The 20,856-nt window shown below is 34.3% G+C and overlaps 1 protein-coding gene across 1 annotated transcript in view; it reads left to right on the top strand.

Moving 5' to 3' along the window:
• Positions 1 to 20,856, top strand: part of LOC129219104 (uncharacterized) — an 89,744-nt gene that overhangs the window by 16,730 nt on the left and 52,158 nt on the right. Inside the window, exon 2 of the mRNA XM_054853423.1 lies at positions 2,008 to 2,333. Coding sequence (XP_054709398.1) covers positions 2,008 to 2,333 — 326 coding nt within the window. The remainder of the gene's footprint in view (positions 1 to 2,007; positions 2,334 to 20,856) is intronic.

Below are 20,856 nucleotides of genomic sequence, written 5' to 3'. Positions count from 1 at the left end.
AATTGGCACCCTAGATCGTGTGATTTAACATTATTAAATTTCTTCTTATGGGGTTATTTGAATTCAAAGGTCTATGTCAACCTGCCCACAACCACCCGTGTATTACCGTGTTGCGATACCGAGCGCCAATAACAGTAACTGCTTGACCTGCCTCAACTTTCATTATTTTTGAAACAATTGTTCAATAATGAAAGCGCGTTATTGTATCGTATAACGCTCCATTTTTGATTACCCTAAACTCTCAGCTGTCAAATTGTTCTTTTTTCAGGGTTGCCAACCATTTATTGCAAAAATGGCGGCAAATTCAAATCTTGCATTAATTTTGGGACACCCTTTATAATTGAAACAATTTGAAACGATTAAGTTTGAATCTAGTTACTGAAACTTTTTGAAGAAAATATAATTATTGGGAGGTAAATTTCAAAACATAGTTAATCACGGACAAAATAATAGTTTCGTTAAAAAGAATAAATCATTTATGTGGATTAAGTTTTCATCGTTCTTGATATGTAGTAGATTATCCTCTTAAAACAAATTTCATATTGTCTAACGAAATAAGATTTGAGCGGTTGAGCAACCATTGTATTTTGCGGTTGAATGATTTTGAGATCATTTTCTGCTTTCTGAATCGCAACAGGTAAGGTGCATTCATATTTGGGTCCAAACCAAGACTCACACAACAATAACGATTTTTCATTTAGATTTTCGTTTGCTACCGGATTAAAAAATATTTTTAGTCTGTCCTATGTTTTAATGACAATTATAAACTGGGCCATTGTTTTCATTTCTTATATCTTTAAAAAAGCATTAATGCGTTTTGCGGAAAAAAATGACTATCACCATCGAATCCAGCACCCTCATCGTAATTAAATTGCTTTGTGGCTAGGCGCTGGCCTCGTGTGTCTTTTGTCGTAAGTTCTGAGCCCAAATTGCAAGTGAAGCGTGTAGCTGCAAAAGTAGTTATTTCCAATTCCAATTTTTCGCGTTTGCGTTTTTCCACATTTTTTTCCCATTGCAATACTTAGGTAGACCAATAGCCTGAGAGTTTCAAAATGGTTCCCTAAATGTCTTTTAAGAACAGGAAAAGTTATTGTAACTCATTTCTTTCTGCAGTGACAGGTATGTGATTTTTTTATTATTTTATTTTCTGGAGATACGTACTTTTACAGGCATACGCTTTAAGTGACTGGTCAGTGAATTTTTGAGACGCGGACTGAATCAGGATCCATGTAGCATAACTTTGCGGCATCATAAGGATTTAGGGTGCCCCCCCCCCCCCCAAAAAAAAAGAAGAAAAAAACATAAGTCAATTTTACAAGTCGCACACCCTGTTATATTTTTCCTTTTTAAGTCAAAACAATTGTAAAAAAAGTTTCATATAATTTGAACAACGGCAACCCGTGGCGACTTGCGCCCGAAAATGTGAAACAGCACTGTGTAATATGCCGAATGGAAAAAAACAAATCTGAAGTTCTAAATCTCATTTTGATAAAACGTTGACTCCTGTAGCCACACATGTACCAGAAAAATATTTATCTAAATTGAAAATTATTTGGGTGTTCAGCAAGAGGCCCAAAATTTGTAGTTTTCTTTCAAAAAATGAATTTTTTTTCTATTTTGAGTGTATATTTTGCTCAGGTACTCTCCGCAAAATTTAATTCCAAGAGGTAATTTCGCATCGTGAGAGCCCAGGTGCCTACCATCTGGTAGGAAACTGTGTAAAACTTATGTGTGCCACTGAGATCTGTGACTTAATAGAGGCTCATTAAAGACTGGGTGCCATATCGGAGAACGCAGAAGGTCTGCAAAAGGATTAATCGCCGCTTACGCTGCTCAATTAGAAAGAAAAATAATATTGCGTGTGTCCATTTCTATATGCTTTAAAGTTACGCTTCGTTTGAAAAGTATTAATTTTTTGCTTAAATTTAAAGAGAATTTTAGGTTTTAGCTTAAGTGTCCGTCATTCTCCTCCTCTTTTCCCCAATTAAAATATTTTCTTGGTTTTAGGCTTCGTCTGATCTTGATCATCCTTTTGCTGGAGCTATGGCTTCAAGTACTTCTTTCGTCAACAGAAATGGTGGAAGTGCCGATTATCGGCAGGAAAACTCAACGTATCGTGTCCCGAGTGACACGTGGCTTGAGACTGCACAAACGACAACTAGGCCGCTTTACACAGCACTTAAAACCAGCGAAAGAAATAGACCCCATTCCAGAAGGTCCAAAGGTACTAATGCCCCGCATTCCACCCGATGACTTGAAGAAATTTATCAGTCAAGCAGCCGATACCATTCGGTTAAGGATGGAAAGCATGGAACCTAGTATTTATAGAAGTGGTAAGTAGAAATTTATTTAGCAGAAGTTAGAATTTTTGTCGTAGGGTGTCATCTTGTAGAGGGGTGTTCATAACTTCTCCCGGGCAAAAATCTGCAGAAAACGAATTTAAGACAAATAAAGCAAAATGAACCTGGCACTAAACACATCAACGAGTTGACTTTTATGCAGTTTGAATCCTTGGTCAGACAGAATATACACTGCTCAAAACAATTAGGGGAGCAAGCAAAAACGTGAAGAAAACCGGGCGAGACGGCTATGTATTGGCATACAATGGATAGTACACGCGTATCAATGCGCACTACAGAAAAAAAGACGTAAAAAAATTGGAATTAAGTTTTAATGCTTTGAAAGTATGGAAAAAACGTAAAAAGATGATTTAGGGCAACAATTTGGTTACATGTAAATGATGAAAAAAGACACTGTTTAGACATGATGCATAAGTTTTAATAAGGCGTGTGGGCTCCTCGAACACCTAAGACTGCTGCACACCTGTTTGCCATGGATGCGATGAGGTTATCTATCTGACTTTGGGGAATACTGTTCCACTCCCCAAGAAGTGCAATTTCCAAGTCTCGAACAGTAACAGGCGGCCTTGATCGCGCAGCAATGCGTCGTCCGAGCATGTCCCAAACATGCTCGACTAGATTCAGGTCAGGAGAGCACGTTGGTCATTCCATACGCTGTATTGTTTCAGCTTCAAGCATGTTCTCTACCAGACGAGCTCTATGCGGTCGGGCAATATCATTCTGGAAAACAACGGAATCTCCAATGGTTCCAGAGTAAGGGATGACATGAGGTCGCAGTATCTCGTATGCATACCTTCGGCCAGTCAAAGTGCCATTCCGAATGCTATGCAGGTCCGTACGTCCGCCCATGCTGATTCCACCCCATACCATCCAACCAACTCATCTGTATTGTGACTTTTCACGAATGAATGCGAGGTTATTTCGAGTGCCCCTGTCCCTCCATACCAGAAAGCGTCGGATGTCACACTCCAGGCTGATTTGGGACTCATCTGTAAACAACACTTGGCTCCAATCATGTTGCTCCCAATCTCGATGTTCAATATCCCATCATCTTCGGGCAGCACGGTGGCGTGGGGTCAACGGAATGAGGACCATTGGCCTACGTGCATAGAGCTCTCCCTCATGAAGCCGATTACGTACTGTTTGGCTGGACATCCTTCGTCCTGTTGCCAAAAGTAACTGTCTTTGCAGCTGCGTAGCATTCTCTGTTCTGTTTCGACGGGCTATTAACAGTATATACTGGTTATCAGTTGCTTCAGTGGCATGTGGCCGACCTTGCCCTGGTCGACGTCTAACATTTCCTGTCTCTTGGAATTGATTCCAAAGCCTTGCAACAACACTTCTGGAGACTCAAACAGCGTCCGCGACACTACGTTATGTTTGCGTCTGCCTATAAGATGTCATGTCATGGATTCCGGTAAATCACTCTGTTAAGACATTCTCAAGTAACCTTGTCTCAAGAAAAAATACTGTGCAATCGAATTTCACAGTTACGGCAATAAAACGGACGTTTCTGCAACATCTCGATTTCTGCTCTTATCTCCTTTTTCTGGTTTTTGACGTCATGAACACTGATTGGCATATAAAGTTTTCTTTTTCCGTTTCCTGGTAGGCTTAAAATTATGGATGTTTATATGTACATACATTTTATGTTATTTATTAGTATGCATCTTTGCGTAATTTTGTTAAAACCATGTGCTCCCCTAATTGTTTTGAGCAGTGTACATCAATGCGATACTAGTTGAGTTCCTGTTAAAAGTGATTCAACGCGATATTCACAGCGCGTGTGATAATATTCGCTCAGTTTTGCTGAACAATATGGCAAAGTTGTTAACAAAGCAACATTTTTTTTTTACCCTATAAGGGCTAGGCTATAGATAGAACTAGAATTGTTTTCTGCAATTAGTGTAAAGTTAGTTTTTACTATACTTGTCTTAGTTCTTTTTAATACACTGTTTCGCAACTCAGATGGGAATTAAGAATATGCTTGTACAGTAGTTAGAAACGAAAATCAAAGGGTCGGAACATCTGGGTGCTGACGAGTTCTGTACCCATGTCACTTAGAAAAATCTAAAATTTTAGCTCAAACAGATATTTTTTACTTCCTACAGCTCGATGAAAATTTGAGATTTTGTTGAAAATAATATTTATTGTTATTTTCGGAAAACTCAATGAACCAAAACAGCTGTGTTCTGAAATATTATGCAGTTGCACCTTCTAGAAAGATTTGCAGTATTAAACTGATCTTTCAGTACCTATTGTCCCCGATGATTGACTGAAAATTTAACATTTTTGTGAGAAAATGCCGATTTCTGATGAATGTTTTTCGGGACTTTCTAAAGCCCTATCATTTAGCTATTAAAATATTTTCGTGAAATGAGTAATAAAAACATGAAACAGAGCCAGATGTCCTTATAACTGCTTAAAACTTTCATGGATAACAGATATTTTGTAACTGCACATACATTAATTATATGAGTTATTTTAGGGGTGCCCCCCTAACAGAAAGGGCGTCTCACCCCCCCCCCCCCAAGTACCGAGATGTCCCCCAAAGCAACCCCCTAAAATTGAGAAAAATACCCCTCAAAACACCCTCCCTCCCCAAATTTCAATGGCGCAGTCTGCGCCCATGACCCCCCCCCCCCCCCCAGGTGAGCAACCCTGTTTATTTAAAGGTTTTGCAGCTCTTCGCTCACCTATAAATCAAAGGATGACTCAGAGTTTACTACGAGAAAATGACTGCACAGCGAGTCTCACACTAACCCTTCCCAAACAACAAACCATTTTAGAATGTTTTTATTGGTTTTCGACTTTTTAGGGACTCTCAACACAGAGAAGATTGAGAAACGACGATGATGAAATTAATTTAAAATTAAAACTTGTTTAGTAATAAAGATGCCATGTGTAAATAGTTGAAATTGTGCCAGTGATCAAAGCACAAAAATTAGAACTTGGCGTCGGTATCAGAGCCTGTTGACAGAAGGCAGACATACGCGTTTTTTTTTTTTTTTCTAGTGATTCCATTAAACTGTCCAACTATTCAGGGTCATCTTAAAAGATTTTAACCGCTAGGTCGAACCTAATGCACGTTGTTATAAGTTCAATGCACTGTAGATGAGCTTTTTTGTAAATATTTATTACATGAATGAACATGAAATTTGAATGTATTTGTATCACGTAGTAAATCCTTGGAACATAATCTATTATTAGGGTTTATTATGCGTTTGCTTTTAAAAACTATTTTAAAAGGAATAGCGGAAAGTTGGGTAATGCCCTCAGCTGGCAGTCCCGCTTATTCAAATGTCATCATACTGAAACTGCATTGAGAACCTACGATCGGTACCTCCATACAACAAACACCACTGTTAGTGCCTAGTAAGGAAGTAATCATTGTCGAAAGTGAACTGTTTTTGAGACTTTACTTTTTTTTTCTCAATTGTTTAATTATAAAATTCAGCAATATCTTACTTGAATGTAATTATACATTATCGTTTTCAAATGTCCATTTACTCATTACATTTTTTAATAATGTACATTTATCTGTGCATTAATGCTTTTATTTATTTTTGTAGTGTTTTTTCCTGCCAATTATAATGTACTAAAATCCAACATAGCAATGTAGGGTAATGGCACTAATTATACTAATGAGTATATGTCACCAACTCAAAAGAAGACTAATGAGACGATGTACTGTGTGATGATGATGATGAGGACCCATATAATTTGCTTCAAATCGGGTGGGGTATGTAGACCGAAATACGTTGCGTTTGGAGAAAACTTGGGATGGATACCAAAACGTGATTTTGCTACCACACGTTGTATAAAGTGCGCTAAATCCACATGTAATGGTCACAAACGTATACAGTAGAGTGGCGCGAACAATAATCGGCGCAAGGTGAAAAAGTTATGTTTTGAACCTGCTACTACACATGTGAATTTATTTCTTCCGGTACTCCAAGTCCGTAAATATTAGCCAAAAATCGGAATTTATGAGATTTTTGAATTGAAAATTATACGTAATGAGTCAAAGAATCGATTTTACAAGGTTAGAAACAGAGACTGGAAAAGGAAAATTTGTTATTAAATAGACAGTATTCAGCACTCCACAACGCTTTTTAGCCTACTTTCCCAGTAAAAGTTGAGAGAAAAAAAAAAGAAGAAAGCATTAAAGAAAACTTAATACCTCTTAAAAATATCGTAAAAACAAATATATATATAATAAAATAATCAAAAAACTATCGAAAAATTAAAAATCGGAAAGTAGGGTTTTGAAATAGGGAAAATGTCTGTCGGTCTGTTAGTCCCTACTTGAACCCCCTAATAACTTTTTATTGAATAATCCGATTTAAATGAACTTTTTTTTTCAAAAGATCTCGGCAAGGACACCTCATTCCCATATTTCACTTTGTGTTCAACAATTTTTCGTTCAATTTTGAACAGTTAAAAAAACTTGACAGTAGTGCATACGGGGAAAATTATGGCAAATATAAATCTCGTGCTTGAGGCAAATTTGCTTCAAACTGGAAAATGCTCTTGATGAAGAACATATATAGAAAATTTCGTTTTGATTTGAACAATTTTCCGTTCAATTTTCAGCAGTTCAAACCCCTTAGCGGCTCAGGTTTCCAAGTGACAAAAGGAACAACAACAAGATTAAAAGGCACGTGATTTGTTGCAGTAAAAGTAACTGATGTGCATACCATTTTCTGTGTGAATTATTTATGTAATGTATGTATTTATCACCTTTATAACAGTGCAAAAATAGAAACGCCACGATAATAACGATTATATTAGTACGATTATAAACAGTAGTAACGATTATAAAAGTTGTTATAGCGATAACAACTTTTCTCTACTTTCAGTAAAAAAGTATTTGCATAGCATATTCTTTCAGTTTTCAGCGCATATTTTAGGTATTTTTAGTGCATACTTGTATGTATATTATCAATCATTTTTTTGGTCATATTCTCCGGACTGCAAGTATAATTAAAAAAGTATCCTGGAGATTTTGAATTTTGAAAACAAATTTTGGGGGCGCATATGACACTTTGCCCCCCTCTGAGGGGCACGCTACTGCCCTCCTCATGGATTTTTCGTTTTTTTTAAAAATGCTCTTGCTGTCTTTTTATTTTTTCATTTGACTTTGAAGTGGTATGAAGTACCAAGAGAATGATACAGTGACACCATTTAACGCCAATTTCAGGGGGTCCTGGGGTTTCTCCCCCGTTGAAAATTTTGAAAATTAGATATAAACTTCTGTATTTTGAAATCCTGTAAGGGGTAATCGGGACTACATAAAGAATATCGGGAAAAAATAGGCAAACATTTTTTTTTTTTTCAAAGTTAAACATTTTTATTCAAATTGAGACAAATCGTTGACTTTAATCGACAGAAAAGAAGAGTGGGAGAAGGGAATGATAACACATCCTCATTTGCTAACATCGGCTTTCGGTGTTGTTAGTTTTTGATTATCTCCTAAAACAACCGAAAAATATGATACTAAAGTAAATATAAAATAATCAATAGTAAAAAATACATAAGATCCTTTGGAAGAAATGTTGTACAGATTTTACAAAAGAGGAAACGAGAGAGCAACATTCAGGCTATTCGGACAATTACTGGTTCATACACTTGATAAGAAATAAAACTGAAGCACTTTTCATGGAGTTTCAAAAACCTATTTTATTACTTTCAAGTCCTCTAGAACAATGAAAATGATTTTTAACCGACTTCAAAAAGGAGGCGGTTATCAGTTCATACCGCATGTATGTTTTTCTTTTTTTTTTTTTTTGTTTGTTTGTCCACTCACAGCGTCTCACCTAGTGAACCGATTTTGATGATTCTTTTTTTAATGGATAGGGGATAGCTCAACTTAGGTCCCATTACTTTGTTTGACCATATTTGTTCTTTAGAAAAAAAGTTATGGGCAAAAAACAATAAATTTCATGCAATTTCCTTATTAAATGATTAAATTTAAAACCCATTGTTATGAAAGTTTGGTGCCATGCGACAGTAACATTAATAGTAATTGTAATGATAATTTTGAATGAAGGCTTCTCTGAAGCAAGCATCAAGTTTCTTCAGGGGGATATTTCGATAATCGGGAATCTGGCGCTGTCGTCTCATTTTTGGCGTAAATAATTTTATTTTCGTAACCCTGCTGATTTATAGTAACCCTATGTGAATTATCGAAATCTTCCCTTCTTCAGTGTTATTGCTCCATAGTGGGGTAAACCTAACCTGGAAGCGAGGTGACGCAGTGATTAGGATCTGCTTAGCCTTCACAATGCTACCATTAGGTTTGCCTCAAAAAGTAGTATTTTTACGGTTATCGTCTATGCCAGTAACAGATGATCAGGGCTAAGTAAGAAGATACATGATTGCATAATAAGCAACTTAGATGCTGTGAAATGAAAATTAGTTAGGAAAAACGTAATACTGAAATAGTTATAATTAAATTAACTACACATGAATTCCAGAGAGGAAGAAAGATAAGTTTTTAGTGCCAATCGCTTAAAGTTTAACGCTTGTTCATAGTTTTTTTTTTTTTTTAGTATGGTGCATTTTTATGAAAAAAATAAGTTGAAGTTTCGTGATGATAACTTCTTACTATTTCTGAAATACCTACATTTACACTAAAAAGAATGAAATAAAAAATTTTTGAAAAAAAATAGAACCGACTTCAAAATTGCTCTAAAAAGTGAAAAATAATTTTATTCTTTAAACATCATCGATAATGCTTTTAAACATAATTTTTGAAGTTGGCGCAAAAACAAAACGTAAAATCCAATGTAACCATGTTTCGTTCATAATTTTTTTTCAGAAAAGCATCCAAAGTTACGAACGAAGCATTTATATCGTTATTCAAATATGTTGTCAGCAATGCATGATGTATGTGATAGTGAAGAAACTGGGCCTGGTTAAATTTATAGTTGCAGTTGAGTTATGTCTGTGAATGATTTTTTCTATCGTTTTTGTTAGTACTTCATTTGTACTTTCCACTCTCTACCATTTTCTTACTTGATTGTGTAGTTTTACGGAATTGCTCTAACGTTGTAAGAAGCAAATGTTTCAAGTTAAAAAAAACATAGCTTAAGAGTAACATAGCTTCTCATAACAACATTTATTTTTTCAATTAGAAGAAATTCAGAATAAGAATACGAATCTAGTTGGAGTAATATTTTTTGCTCGTGCTAAACAAATTAGCAGAATACAGTAGACGTAAGATAAAACAAGCCATAACAGAAGAACTTCCAAAATAATGAATTCTAGATTTTATAAATAGCAAGATATAAAACATATGGGTCTCAAAACTGTATCTCAAGCAGTATGCTTCAGAAGCGCGAGAACATGATTTTTTGCATTTTTAATACAAGATGTTTAAAAGAGTTAAATTTAGCACAATTTGGTAAACCCCGTCAATTCGCATTTATTAGAAATTTTATAATTCAAGATTTAAAGCAAGGTTGGAAAAGAAATTTATTTTATGAAGTGCTTTTTACATTTTTCAAGGAACGAATCATGCATTTTTTGGGGCTTTTATTTAGCTTATATGTAAATCTCGGCTTTTCTCTACTTTCAGTACCCCTTGCACCCAGGAGTTACCCCAAGTTACCCTTGCACCCCAGGAATCGCCGCCCCAGGCGGCGATTCCTGGGGTGCAAGGGGTGCAAGGGGGGGCCCCTTGGGGTGCAAGTTGTGGGGGGCGACTGCCCCCGCACTTTTTTGATCATCAAAGATTGAAGAAGATGTTGATATTTTGATTTCAAAACATTCTGTGTGAGATTACCCGAAAATTAGCGTTCCCAAATATTGTTTAAACTTTCGGCTTTAAAACTTCAAATTTGAAAATTTTCCGGAAAAAATCCCCGTGCACACTCTCTCATTTCTTTAAATTCAAAAATGACCTAAATTTCCGTTATAAAGACTACAGTTAGAGTAAAATAGTTCAGGAAGAGAAACCCCCCTAGATAACGTAAAACTTCGTTTTTAAAACTCCAATTTAGAAAAAAAAAAAAAACGGGAGATCTAAAAAAATACTGGGGGAACCATTGAGAAGGGGAGAACCTTCGAACTCTTTCGTTCCTCCTTAAGTCAAAAAAAGATAAGTCTGAAATAGTGTTTTAAAAGCCGTTTAAAAACGTTTCAAACTTTGCAAAATTTCTCGAGAGAACCCTTGCTCTAAGTTTGCGAAAGATGGCTTTAATTTGCGTCTTTAAGACATTAGTTTAAAGTTTTGGGAACCGGGAACAAACCTCTTTATCCTTACATTACCAAAGACGGTCCAAACTTTTCACCGTTCCCCAAACGTTGACAAAACTCTACTAAAACGGTGTTTTTAAAACTACAATTCCAAAACATAAGAGAAATCAGAAGCCCCCCTCCCCTTCCCCCTAGTCACTCAAGATAGCCTAAAATAGTCTTCGATTTCCTAAAAAAAATTGGCCCCCGCACTTATAAGCCCCACTCGCCACCTCTGGTCTTGTGTATTTCATTTTAAACTGAGTTCTGAGTTCACCGTTCTTTTAATGGCTATTAAATAAGAGTATATCTTGACCTAGAAGTCAGTCGGCCTACGTAATTTTGCTTTCTTTTCGATTACACACCGGAGTGCAATGATGAGCGATTTGCGAACTGACAGTACGACAAGAACTCGATCTTTTCTTCAAGAACCTAGTTTAACTCTCAATTAACCTTTCAACTCTCCAGAATATTATCGTCCAAGCTGTAAAAGTCCTCTTCCGCATTTTTATCTTATGTCTTTGTTGAAGTAAGGATAGTAAAAAAGTGTATTGTGATGAGGTTGAGTTGAGAGCTTTTGTAAATTCTGAGTTTCTTGTTTATGAGAATGTATCTCTTTCTCGTTTAGCAATGTCTGTAATATTTTATGATATTTAACTTCATGACCCTTTTAGCTGATCATCCTCTTTTCGTGATTTGTACTAGTTAGACAGAGGACAGCAAGCTCACTTTTTCTTCCGATTTTTTTAATAAATTTTTATAATAGAAATTAACGTTTCGGGAAAAAATAAGCTAAAACTATCAGCATACCAGCAAAATCAAATTTTTATTGTAAAATTGGAAAATTCTAATCACAAGTATGATTTAAGAGGCAAAGATTAACACCTAGTCTCTTGGAACAACTGGCCACGATTGCGAGGTAAGCTGACCTGCGTCATACATTTATAATTTTGATAATGTTAAAAGTTGAAGAAATGTTCCAGACCTTGATCAAGTAATATATTACTTGATCATTTCGTACAATTGATTCATTTCGTATTTCTCAAATCATTTCGTATTTCTCAATCTTGATTCATTTCGTACAGATGAAAAAATATCATATCCTAAACAAAATTATCCATTATACACGACTAATTTATTGTGCCATGTTATAAATGCGAAACCATGTGAATAAAGAAACTAAAAATACTAAAGTTACAAAAATCAAACAATGTTAAGTCAGATATTGAATTAACTGTCTTCCTCGGCATCATTTTCATCATTGCGATGCATTCAAATATAATTCTCCCGGTAATACCCGAACGGGCCAACTTGCCCCATGCAAAATGGGGCAACAATTCCGGTATCGCCATTATTTTTTTGATTGTAAGATTATTTTCAAACGATTTCAATAAGCAGACAAATTCATTTATTTCTAGAAAATCTTTCCAAATATTATTTATAAAAATGGAAATTTCAATTTATTAATAAATAAAAGTGCGACAATTTGTGGGAGATAATATTTATTCACCTTAGGGAAAATTCTAGCTAGTTCTTTGATGGTCGCTACTTTTTCAATGGTAATTATTTAAAAGTTGTAATGGCACACTCTTGGCTAAACCGACAGCAATACACAATGGATGTTTTAAAAGCATTGCGAGTGGTCCAATGTGCCCCTATAGTCAACTAGCTATGGTCTACCCTATATTCTTCAAACACAGACGTAAGTTTTTCTAGACGTGATCTTTTCTTACTAAGTTTAACCCTAAATAAACACTTCCTAAGTAAATACAATCCTAAATAAACTCTGCAATTCATTTTTCTTAACGATGTGAAGAACAAATTGTGCGTTTTTATCTTTTGTCTCCAATAACAGACATTCATTAATTTCCTTTAAGAAATATTTAAAAAAATTTAACTCGTTATTTGCTTTTGCGTTATTTGCTCGGTTTTATGGAAAAAAGAAAGGAAGAGAGAGGAAGAACAATGTTTTTCTCCAGCATCAAGAATCGATAGATCAATGTACGGTAAGCAGTTTCATGCATCGAACTCATTGGTGAATGAATGCTTATAATTTAACAATAATTATTCGCTAATTACAGTATTCATTTTTCTTCTAGATCAGTCCTGCATTACATTACATAACTAGTGAGTAAATATATTTTGCTTGCGTTCGACGACCTCAACCGGTAGCAACCGGTAGGTTGATCACATGACAGCTGTGACGTCAGACGAAAAACACTCAGGTAAAGAACTACTTATTGATCAAAAATGTCACATGCTTCAATCAACCAATCCACAGCTTAAATTGCGGTCAAGCGGTAGATCTTAAAACGCAACGGTTAGTCACCGGTCACCGGTTGAGCTCGTCGAACGCAAAATTTGTTAAATGAACATTCATTCACTAAGGGACAAAATTAGGTATTGGGTACTTTTTATGAAAATATTGATTTCACTATTGTACAAATCATGCTCACTGCTGAATTTTGTTCATCAATTTAATTAATTTCCGCCAATTGATCTTTTTTATTGATTATCCATTTATTTATGTATAATAAAGTGTAAATGGTTTCTACAAAAGTAATTTACAAAGGAAGTAAAATTTTTGACCATTTTGTGTAACAGAGTGGAGAATTAATACTTTAGAAAATCTTTCTAATCATAAAAAGTCACTATTATAGATCAAGCAAGAGAATAAAATAAAAATTATAAAGCTGTTATTATGTCTGCAAAACTTTTTCTATCATTGATACAAATGTAACATGGTGGACATTAAAAAGTTCAAATTAGCTGTCGGAAAAAGAATTCAACTCACCTTGTTTCTTGACAATGGAATTCAAAGGGGCTAATTAAGCACGGAAGTTATACTTCTTATCATTTCTAAAAATAGTACCAGATTCAATGTCATTGTTTATTTCATTTTCAAAATGACTGAGAGAATGGACAATGCAAAAACATTGAAAATGTAGGGACATAATAAAAAACAATATTTTCCCGGAAACAGGATTTTTTTTTTCAAGTTGTGTCGTAACTTTATTTTTACGTAAAAGATATAAAATAACTAATAAATTTGTTGCATTTCAGCAAAGTATTAAATCAAAGTTTAACTCCTAATCATTTGTAGCTGCAGCACTTCAAATTTTCCTTCTTAGTCCACAGAAAAATATTTTTGAAACCGTTATAAATTACGGTTGACAAGCAATTGATATTTGATGACACGCAATTTAATAGAGAAGAAATAACTTTTAAAATATTTATTTTACAGAAACTCCTCGTTACATAGCGCCTTGTTATACCGCTAATTTGGATATACGTATCGGGCTTTTCTTTTGTCTCACAAAAAATTACATTTAAAAAAATGTTGCCTTGCATTTGACATCACAAAGAAAATCATTTCTCGTCGCCTCAGAGCAACAGTAAGATATCTAATCCCAGAAATAACACTAAGATAATTACTGTTCCTCTAAGGCGACGAAATGTCAAGAAAAGTGTTTTCTTAAAATAAAAAAAACAAAACAAAAAATCAATGCACTGAATTTTCATGCTTTGCGAAGTTTTAATTTGTTGCAATTGAAACTGATACTTTCCATTCGTATTCCACCCTAAAGTCATTGAAATATTTTATTTTTATTTTACCCGAAGTATTGGTAGACTAATTTTCTTTCGTTTTTGCTAAGAATTCGTCCAAATATAATGAAAAACTAATCTTTTTGGAGGTGTCATAACATTAATTTGTACGTTAAATTGATAGTTACTTTTTATGACGTCGTGTTCTGTTACAGTACCCACCCAGCAGAGCTACTAACACCATCTCTTGTCCTAAAACAGAGGAGAGGCTTGCCAACCATTTGTTCTGATTGTCTCCGAATTTTTATTTTTGGCACTTACTTTCTTTTGCTTCTCACTGCCTCGTATAAAGTCATACATAGTATCGCTCATTAATTTCAATACATTTGCAAAAATTCACATTGTTACAAATTTCTTGAGAAATAAGAGACCAATTGCTCTGTAAGTTCTATCATATAAAATTCATGCTCTAGTTGTCATTTTGCAATAAAAATTGTGTCACCCATGCTTTTGGGGAACCAGCAACCAATTGAAGAAACAAGAACCTTTTTTGGGTTTTCCTTCATCGTAAAAAGCATAGAATAAGCTATAAATTTCAGAAATTAGTTTGCTTACCATGTACAATTATCATTTCGCGATAATTTTGCGAAAGTATCATGTATATTCACTAAGATAGAAGTCTTTCAAAAATATCACTTTTGTTCCCAGGTTTTTAGTTCATAACACACTGAGTTTCCCGTCCTGGCTTACCAAACTTTCAGAAAACTTTATAGCAACCGAGAGAGTCATTATACTGAAATTTGAAATAAAAGTTTTGAAAATGTGATGGAATATGAACAATAAAAGCAGTTAATAATTTGCTGCGCATGGGCGAAAGATAGCAATTTATAACTTTTAATATTTTGTAACTAGTGATTGCAATGCCGGTATAACGAATACCGGTATTTCGAGCAATTTTGAAATTTCGAATACCGGTATTTGCTGAGGTAAAATACCGGGATTTTCGGTATAAGATGAAAATAATAGTTTTAATTAAAGAGTTTTTAATTTAAAGTACTAAATAGCTGCTTTTGTTTACGATGTACATTTTTTCCCATGATACAGAACCAAAATCAATCTTTTTAAAATTTGGCTTCAGAAATACGAACTAATAGAATATAATCAAATAAAACTGTCGGAAAAATTTAAAAATGAGATTTTGATTTCTAGATGGTGGGATGAATAACATTTTCGTGCGCTTATGTGCACCATGTTTTTATTTTTTCCGTTTTCCTGACCACTCACTTTCCCTTATGTGAAAGTTAATTTCAAGTGTAATTTTGCATGTATTTGTCCCATTAATAATTTATTCCAACACTCTACTGCAGAAATACTTTATGATTTTTTGAAAAAAATGTATGTGTCTCAACTGTACTGAATTAAAAAAAAAGTTTCGTGTTAGTATGACAAATGGTAATTGCTTATCACTGGTTTGTTGTCCTGTCCCGCTATTTCGCTTTATAATTGGCAAGATACGAAAAGAAATTATATAGTGCTTTAAAAAATTTTATACAGGTAAGTAGGCGTTATCAACTGGAACATAATTTCAGATATTTGCACAATTATAGTTGTAAAGAAATTTTCAAAGACAATGAAAACGAATTAAAGAAACTAACAATATAAAATTTTGCTCAGTTCATCGTAAATTTCAAATTAAAAGCTAATAAATGCAAACACAAACCTATCATGGTCAAGAGAAAATCGTTGAAGATGATGTTAATATTTTAAAATTATCGTCTTTCGAAGATAAATTTTCGTAGACCTATAAATTTATATTTTATTTACCTATTTATATTTTATTTACCTATAAATTCAAAATAATAATAATAATACAAACAATACAAAAGAAACACACACACAAAAGGATTTATCGAAAAATAACACGCAAGAGACAAAATTATTTGAAGATGGAGATCATTGTGGCAATTATAGGAGGTGTATCGCGCATGGTTAACAGTACCACCAACCTGAGTGAATTCAAAAAGAGCATTTTCAACAGCAGGAAAGTTGTGCACTAACATGAGTTCTAGACCTTGAGATAATTCAATAGATGCATTATGTTTCGTACTATTATTGATTTTTTATTATGACATTTGTTCCTTTATTTTATATTTGTTCACAATACGTTTTCATAAACAATGAAGTTTGTGCACAAAATTATGAAATGTGGCAACAAAACAATGAGCTTTAGACCATTTTTGGAGGAATTTCTAATACCAGCATTAATACCGGCATTCCGGTATAATGTTTTGAAAATACTGAATATCGGTATTAAATTTTTGGTCTGATATTGCAATCCCTATTTGTAACCAAATGAATTGGGCTACTTAATGAAAAAATTCCAATTGCATATCTTTAAAACACCTGAGGTGGTCAGAAGGTGGATTTTCGAAATGGAGAAAATCATCAGCGTCAATGTCGTATGAATATGCGGCATTTTAAAGATATTCGGGTACTCGTTTGGCTTTGAATTCCTCCGGCAAAACTAAATTCCATGTGCAGTTTCTCATCAAAAGACGACCCAGATGCCCCATCTGGTTTAAACTGGACGTCAAAAACTACTTGTGTCATGCATCAGTGTCTTAATGGTTGTCAAATTCATTTGGTTAAATATTTTTTTGAAAGTTATTAATTGCTACCTTTCGCGCATAAGCAGTGAGAAATTAACTGCTTTAAATATTCATATTTCATCAAATATTCAAAATTTTTATTTTAAATTTTAGTATAATGATTCTCTTATATGCTATCAAGTTTTTCGAAAGTTTGGTAAACCAGGATGGTGAACTCTGCCTGATATAAGACAAACACATGCGAATAAAGTTGATGTTTTTGAAAGAAATGCTTATATCTTCGTGAGTATAAAGAATACTTTCACGAAAATCTATTAAATTACTGTACGTAGTAGTAAACTAATTTCTGAAATTTACAGCTTATTCCATGTATTAACGAGGAAGTATAATTGAAAAGTCTTTTTGTTTTCTTCAATTTGTCGCTCGTCCCCTAAATGCATGGTTGGTATAATTTTTAATGGAAAATGACAGCTGGAGCATGCTTTTTATGTGACAAAAGTTACAAAACAATTGATCTTTTATGTCTCGAGAAACTTGTACAAACATGAATTTTTGCAAGTGTATCGAAATTCATGAGCAGTAGTGTATGTAAACATTACAAAACTTTTAATAGCAGAGTTCAATCTTTCCTGGGGTGTGAGACATCCCACCTTATCAGTCAAGGTTTAAAAGTAAGTCCACTTTTTAGCGAAATCAAAATAATTTTATAATATTTTTACTGATATAATCATTTATTTCGAAAGCAAATAATTTGCTTCTCGGTAATTTTTCAACTCAGTTTTATTTGTTTGTTCTCCAAAAGCTTTTACTGTGAGTAAAAAAAAATATATTTTATACATTTTCCACAACTGCACACTTTTGTAGATTCCATTTCAGTTTCATTGAGTGTTTTGTATCTCACGGAATTCGAAAACTAAACTCGTTTGAACTCGTCATGTTCCATAGACTTCATATCAAGCAGCAGTCATAAAATGCACGATGCGTTTCTCTCTTTGTGAAAAAAATTGCCGTTTTTTGTATCTCGTGATTAGGACGAGAGTGGCGTAAGTCATCTGAACATAATTTAAAATAAAAAAGGAACTGCCCCTCCCCTACTCGCTTCGCTCACCTACCCTCGTTCGCCACTTGAGGTAGCTCAATTCCGCCTGTAGCGAGTGACAATGGATCATTACTCGACATCTATAGGCTAGATATTCGGCCTCTGGGGTGAGACAGAGTGGAATAACTTTCCTGGATGTCCTGTATCCAACGGTAGTACTAGTATTGACCTGGTAGACATTGCAAGTCCGAATGAGATAGGGTTACAGGCGCACACACACAGATCGACGCACACAAGCTTCAACAGTATAGACAGACGGTTTTGTACAAGGTTAGGCAGGCCCTGAACACCCAAAAGGCTTGGAAAACTTGAGCTTCCCCTCAGAATTTTTAGGAGGCCCAAACATGAAGGTAAAACGGTGCTTAACAATTCCTGTTTCGGCTGTTAACTGCGTTTGTTGCAAAAACTGCTTAACAATTCTTGTTCAACACAAACTGTGCTTAACAATTCCTGTTTCTGCTTTTAACTGCGTTTTTTAACCGTTTAACCGCCGAACTATTGACGGATGATCAAATTTGAGTAATTTTTTGAAATTATGTCTATTTATGTCTAGTAAATACAGAAATAAAATAAAATTTCCAGAAAAAATTTTTTTACTATGATTTTCAGTGTGTTCCATTTTTGGAACATTGGCGTTTTGCATGAAGTTTTTTTTTTTTCAGAGAATTTTTTTAAACTAAGAGGTTTTGAATGCGGTTTTTATCTTAGCATACTTTATTGCGGAAAAAATAATATTTTAAATTGCATTTGTGTACATATCAGAATTCAGAAAATCCAATACTGAAATATCTAATGCCCATCATATGAAAGGAAGCGTTGCTGGTGAAGTCGTTTGTCGCAATGGAAACATTTCTTATTCGTATTTTTTTTGCACACCGCGCAACGTCCTTGGGATGCAGATACAATATAATGTCCGTCAGACATTCTTGACCGTTTATGTAAATGACAACGAGGCCCTGGAGGACTTTCCACTCGTACTTTTCTTCTTAGGAGGTGAGTTGTTATTTCTCTTCGGAACTCTAAATGCTTCATCTTGACTTCGTGTAAATCACAATGAAGTAACCAACTAGCTACAACTGAAATATTCAGCGCATTACTAAAAAGATTCCACCACCATTTTTTACTCCTCAAATGAGGTCTGTAGCTCCCTAAAAGTTTATCCAAGACGTCCACACCCCCCATTCCTTCATTGTATCTCTTGATAAGATGAGGTTGTGGCACATCTATCTTGCATTTCTGCGCATTTGAGTAACATTTTACAGATGCAAGTGTCTCATGTGTATAACAATTAGATGCTACTGTAACCACTGCATTATCTTTCCAGCTGCACATGTACACTGATCCATCAGATCGATAGTCAAAATTTCCGCGATCTTCTTTAGAAAGGGCTTTTTTTGGATTTCCGTGGACAATGGCCAGTTCGGTTTTCACGAATTGTTCCTGTTGCTCGTACACTTTTTTTTTTGATAGCTGAGAAATTAAGTCATATGATGTAAAAAAGTTATCAAAGTATACTTCATGCTTAGACGTGTCAGTCAAAACTGATAATAGATCATTTATAACTCTGTATCCTAATTGCAGATCAGGGGATCCTTCTTTTTTGCCTGAATAAATCTCCATGGAATATGGGTATCCACTTGAAGAGCACAGCATCCAAATTTTGAAGCCGAATCTTATTGGTTTTCATCTAATAAACATTTTACATGAATGCCGACCGTAGTAGGGAACCATAGATTCATCTATGCTTAATTTTTCATGAAATACACCAAATTGTTGAGGGGTTTTACACAATTCTTTGTAAATAAGGAAAACTTTTCTTAGTTTGTCATTTTGTTTTAATTCATGGTTGTCCATCAAATGAAAGTTGTTTTTTATTTTTCGAAAACGATTTTGAGGCATAACTGTTAGTACAATTGGCACAGATGTATCTTCTGCACTGCTCCAATACATATCTTCAGAAGAAACAGAATGGTACCCACTCAATAGCAACAAACCAAAAAATTGTAGGATTTCATCTCTGTCAACATCTATTCTTCCTCAGTGATATTGCCTAGTTCATCAGGGGGTAATTGGCATATATCTACATCTGACAAATCCGAATCTGACAATGTCTCTAAATAAGCCACAGCTTGTTCTACAGTAAGAAATCTTGTAGACATTTTTTAACATTTATGAACAGTTGTATACGTCAAACAGAATTTCGTTTCGCCCGAAAACAAAGCTAGCGAATTATTGAACTGCATTTAAAATATGAAGAATAAAACTCTCACTAATATTATTTTTTATTATTACGTGACAATGCAGCTGTCCGAGCAGGTGTGGATTCGGAGCCATATAGTCCGTCAAACAGAAGACTGTTATTATTTTCTTTGCTTGTCATATCCTTTCAAAATATAAACTTACTTGGTTTTGCCAACATCTACGTCAGAGTACATTCAAAATGAGAAGAAAAAAGAAACATATATTACGAAAAATGAAATTTCCCCTTGGAAGTCGAACGATTTACTTCTTGGAAATTTGACTCCCTAAAAGCGCCAATGTTCCAAAATTGGAACATGCTATTTTGACGGGGTACACCTTTCGGAAATATCATTGTACATTTCTACAAGCATTTTAAAATCATACATTGAAGTATTTTTCACAACTATAATAAATATCATCACATTTTCTGAAAAAACCAATTTTTGGTAAATTTTATAAGAAAAAGTTGCAAAAAGCTAAAAAAACACTCATCTTTGAAAAATCGCAATAAATAATTGAAAACATATAAACAATCAAGTAGGAAATCAAAAAATACTTTGAAATGAGACTAAACTGTGTTAAAAAAAACTTGTTTATTTTAACGTTATTTCTTGGGAAAATTTTCACTTAAATATGATGTTCCATTTTTGGAACATTGGCGGGGAAACGGTTAAGGAGATTGCAAACAGAAGTTGCTAAACAAAAATATTCGAAAGTATTAAATAATTATAGAAAGTGAGAGATTTTCTAATGTTGGATT

The sequence above is a fragment of the Uloborus diversus genome, chromosome 3 (genome assembly GCF_026930045.1).
Source record: "Uloborus diversus isolate 005 chromosome 3, Udiv.v.3.1, whole genome shotgun sequence".
NCBI lineage: Eukaryota > Metazoa > Arthropoda > Arachnida > Araneae > Uloboridae > Uloborus > Uloborus diversus.
The sequence above is the reverse complement of the archived record's forward strand: the minus strand, read 5'-3'. Positions and strand labels throughout refer to the sequence as shown.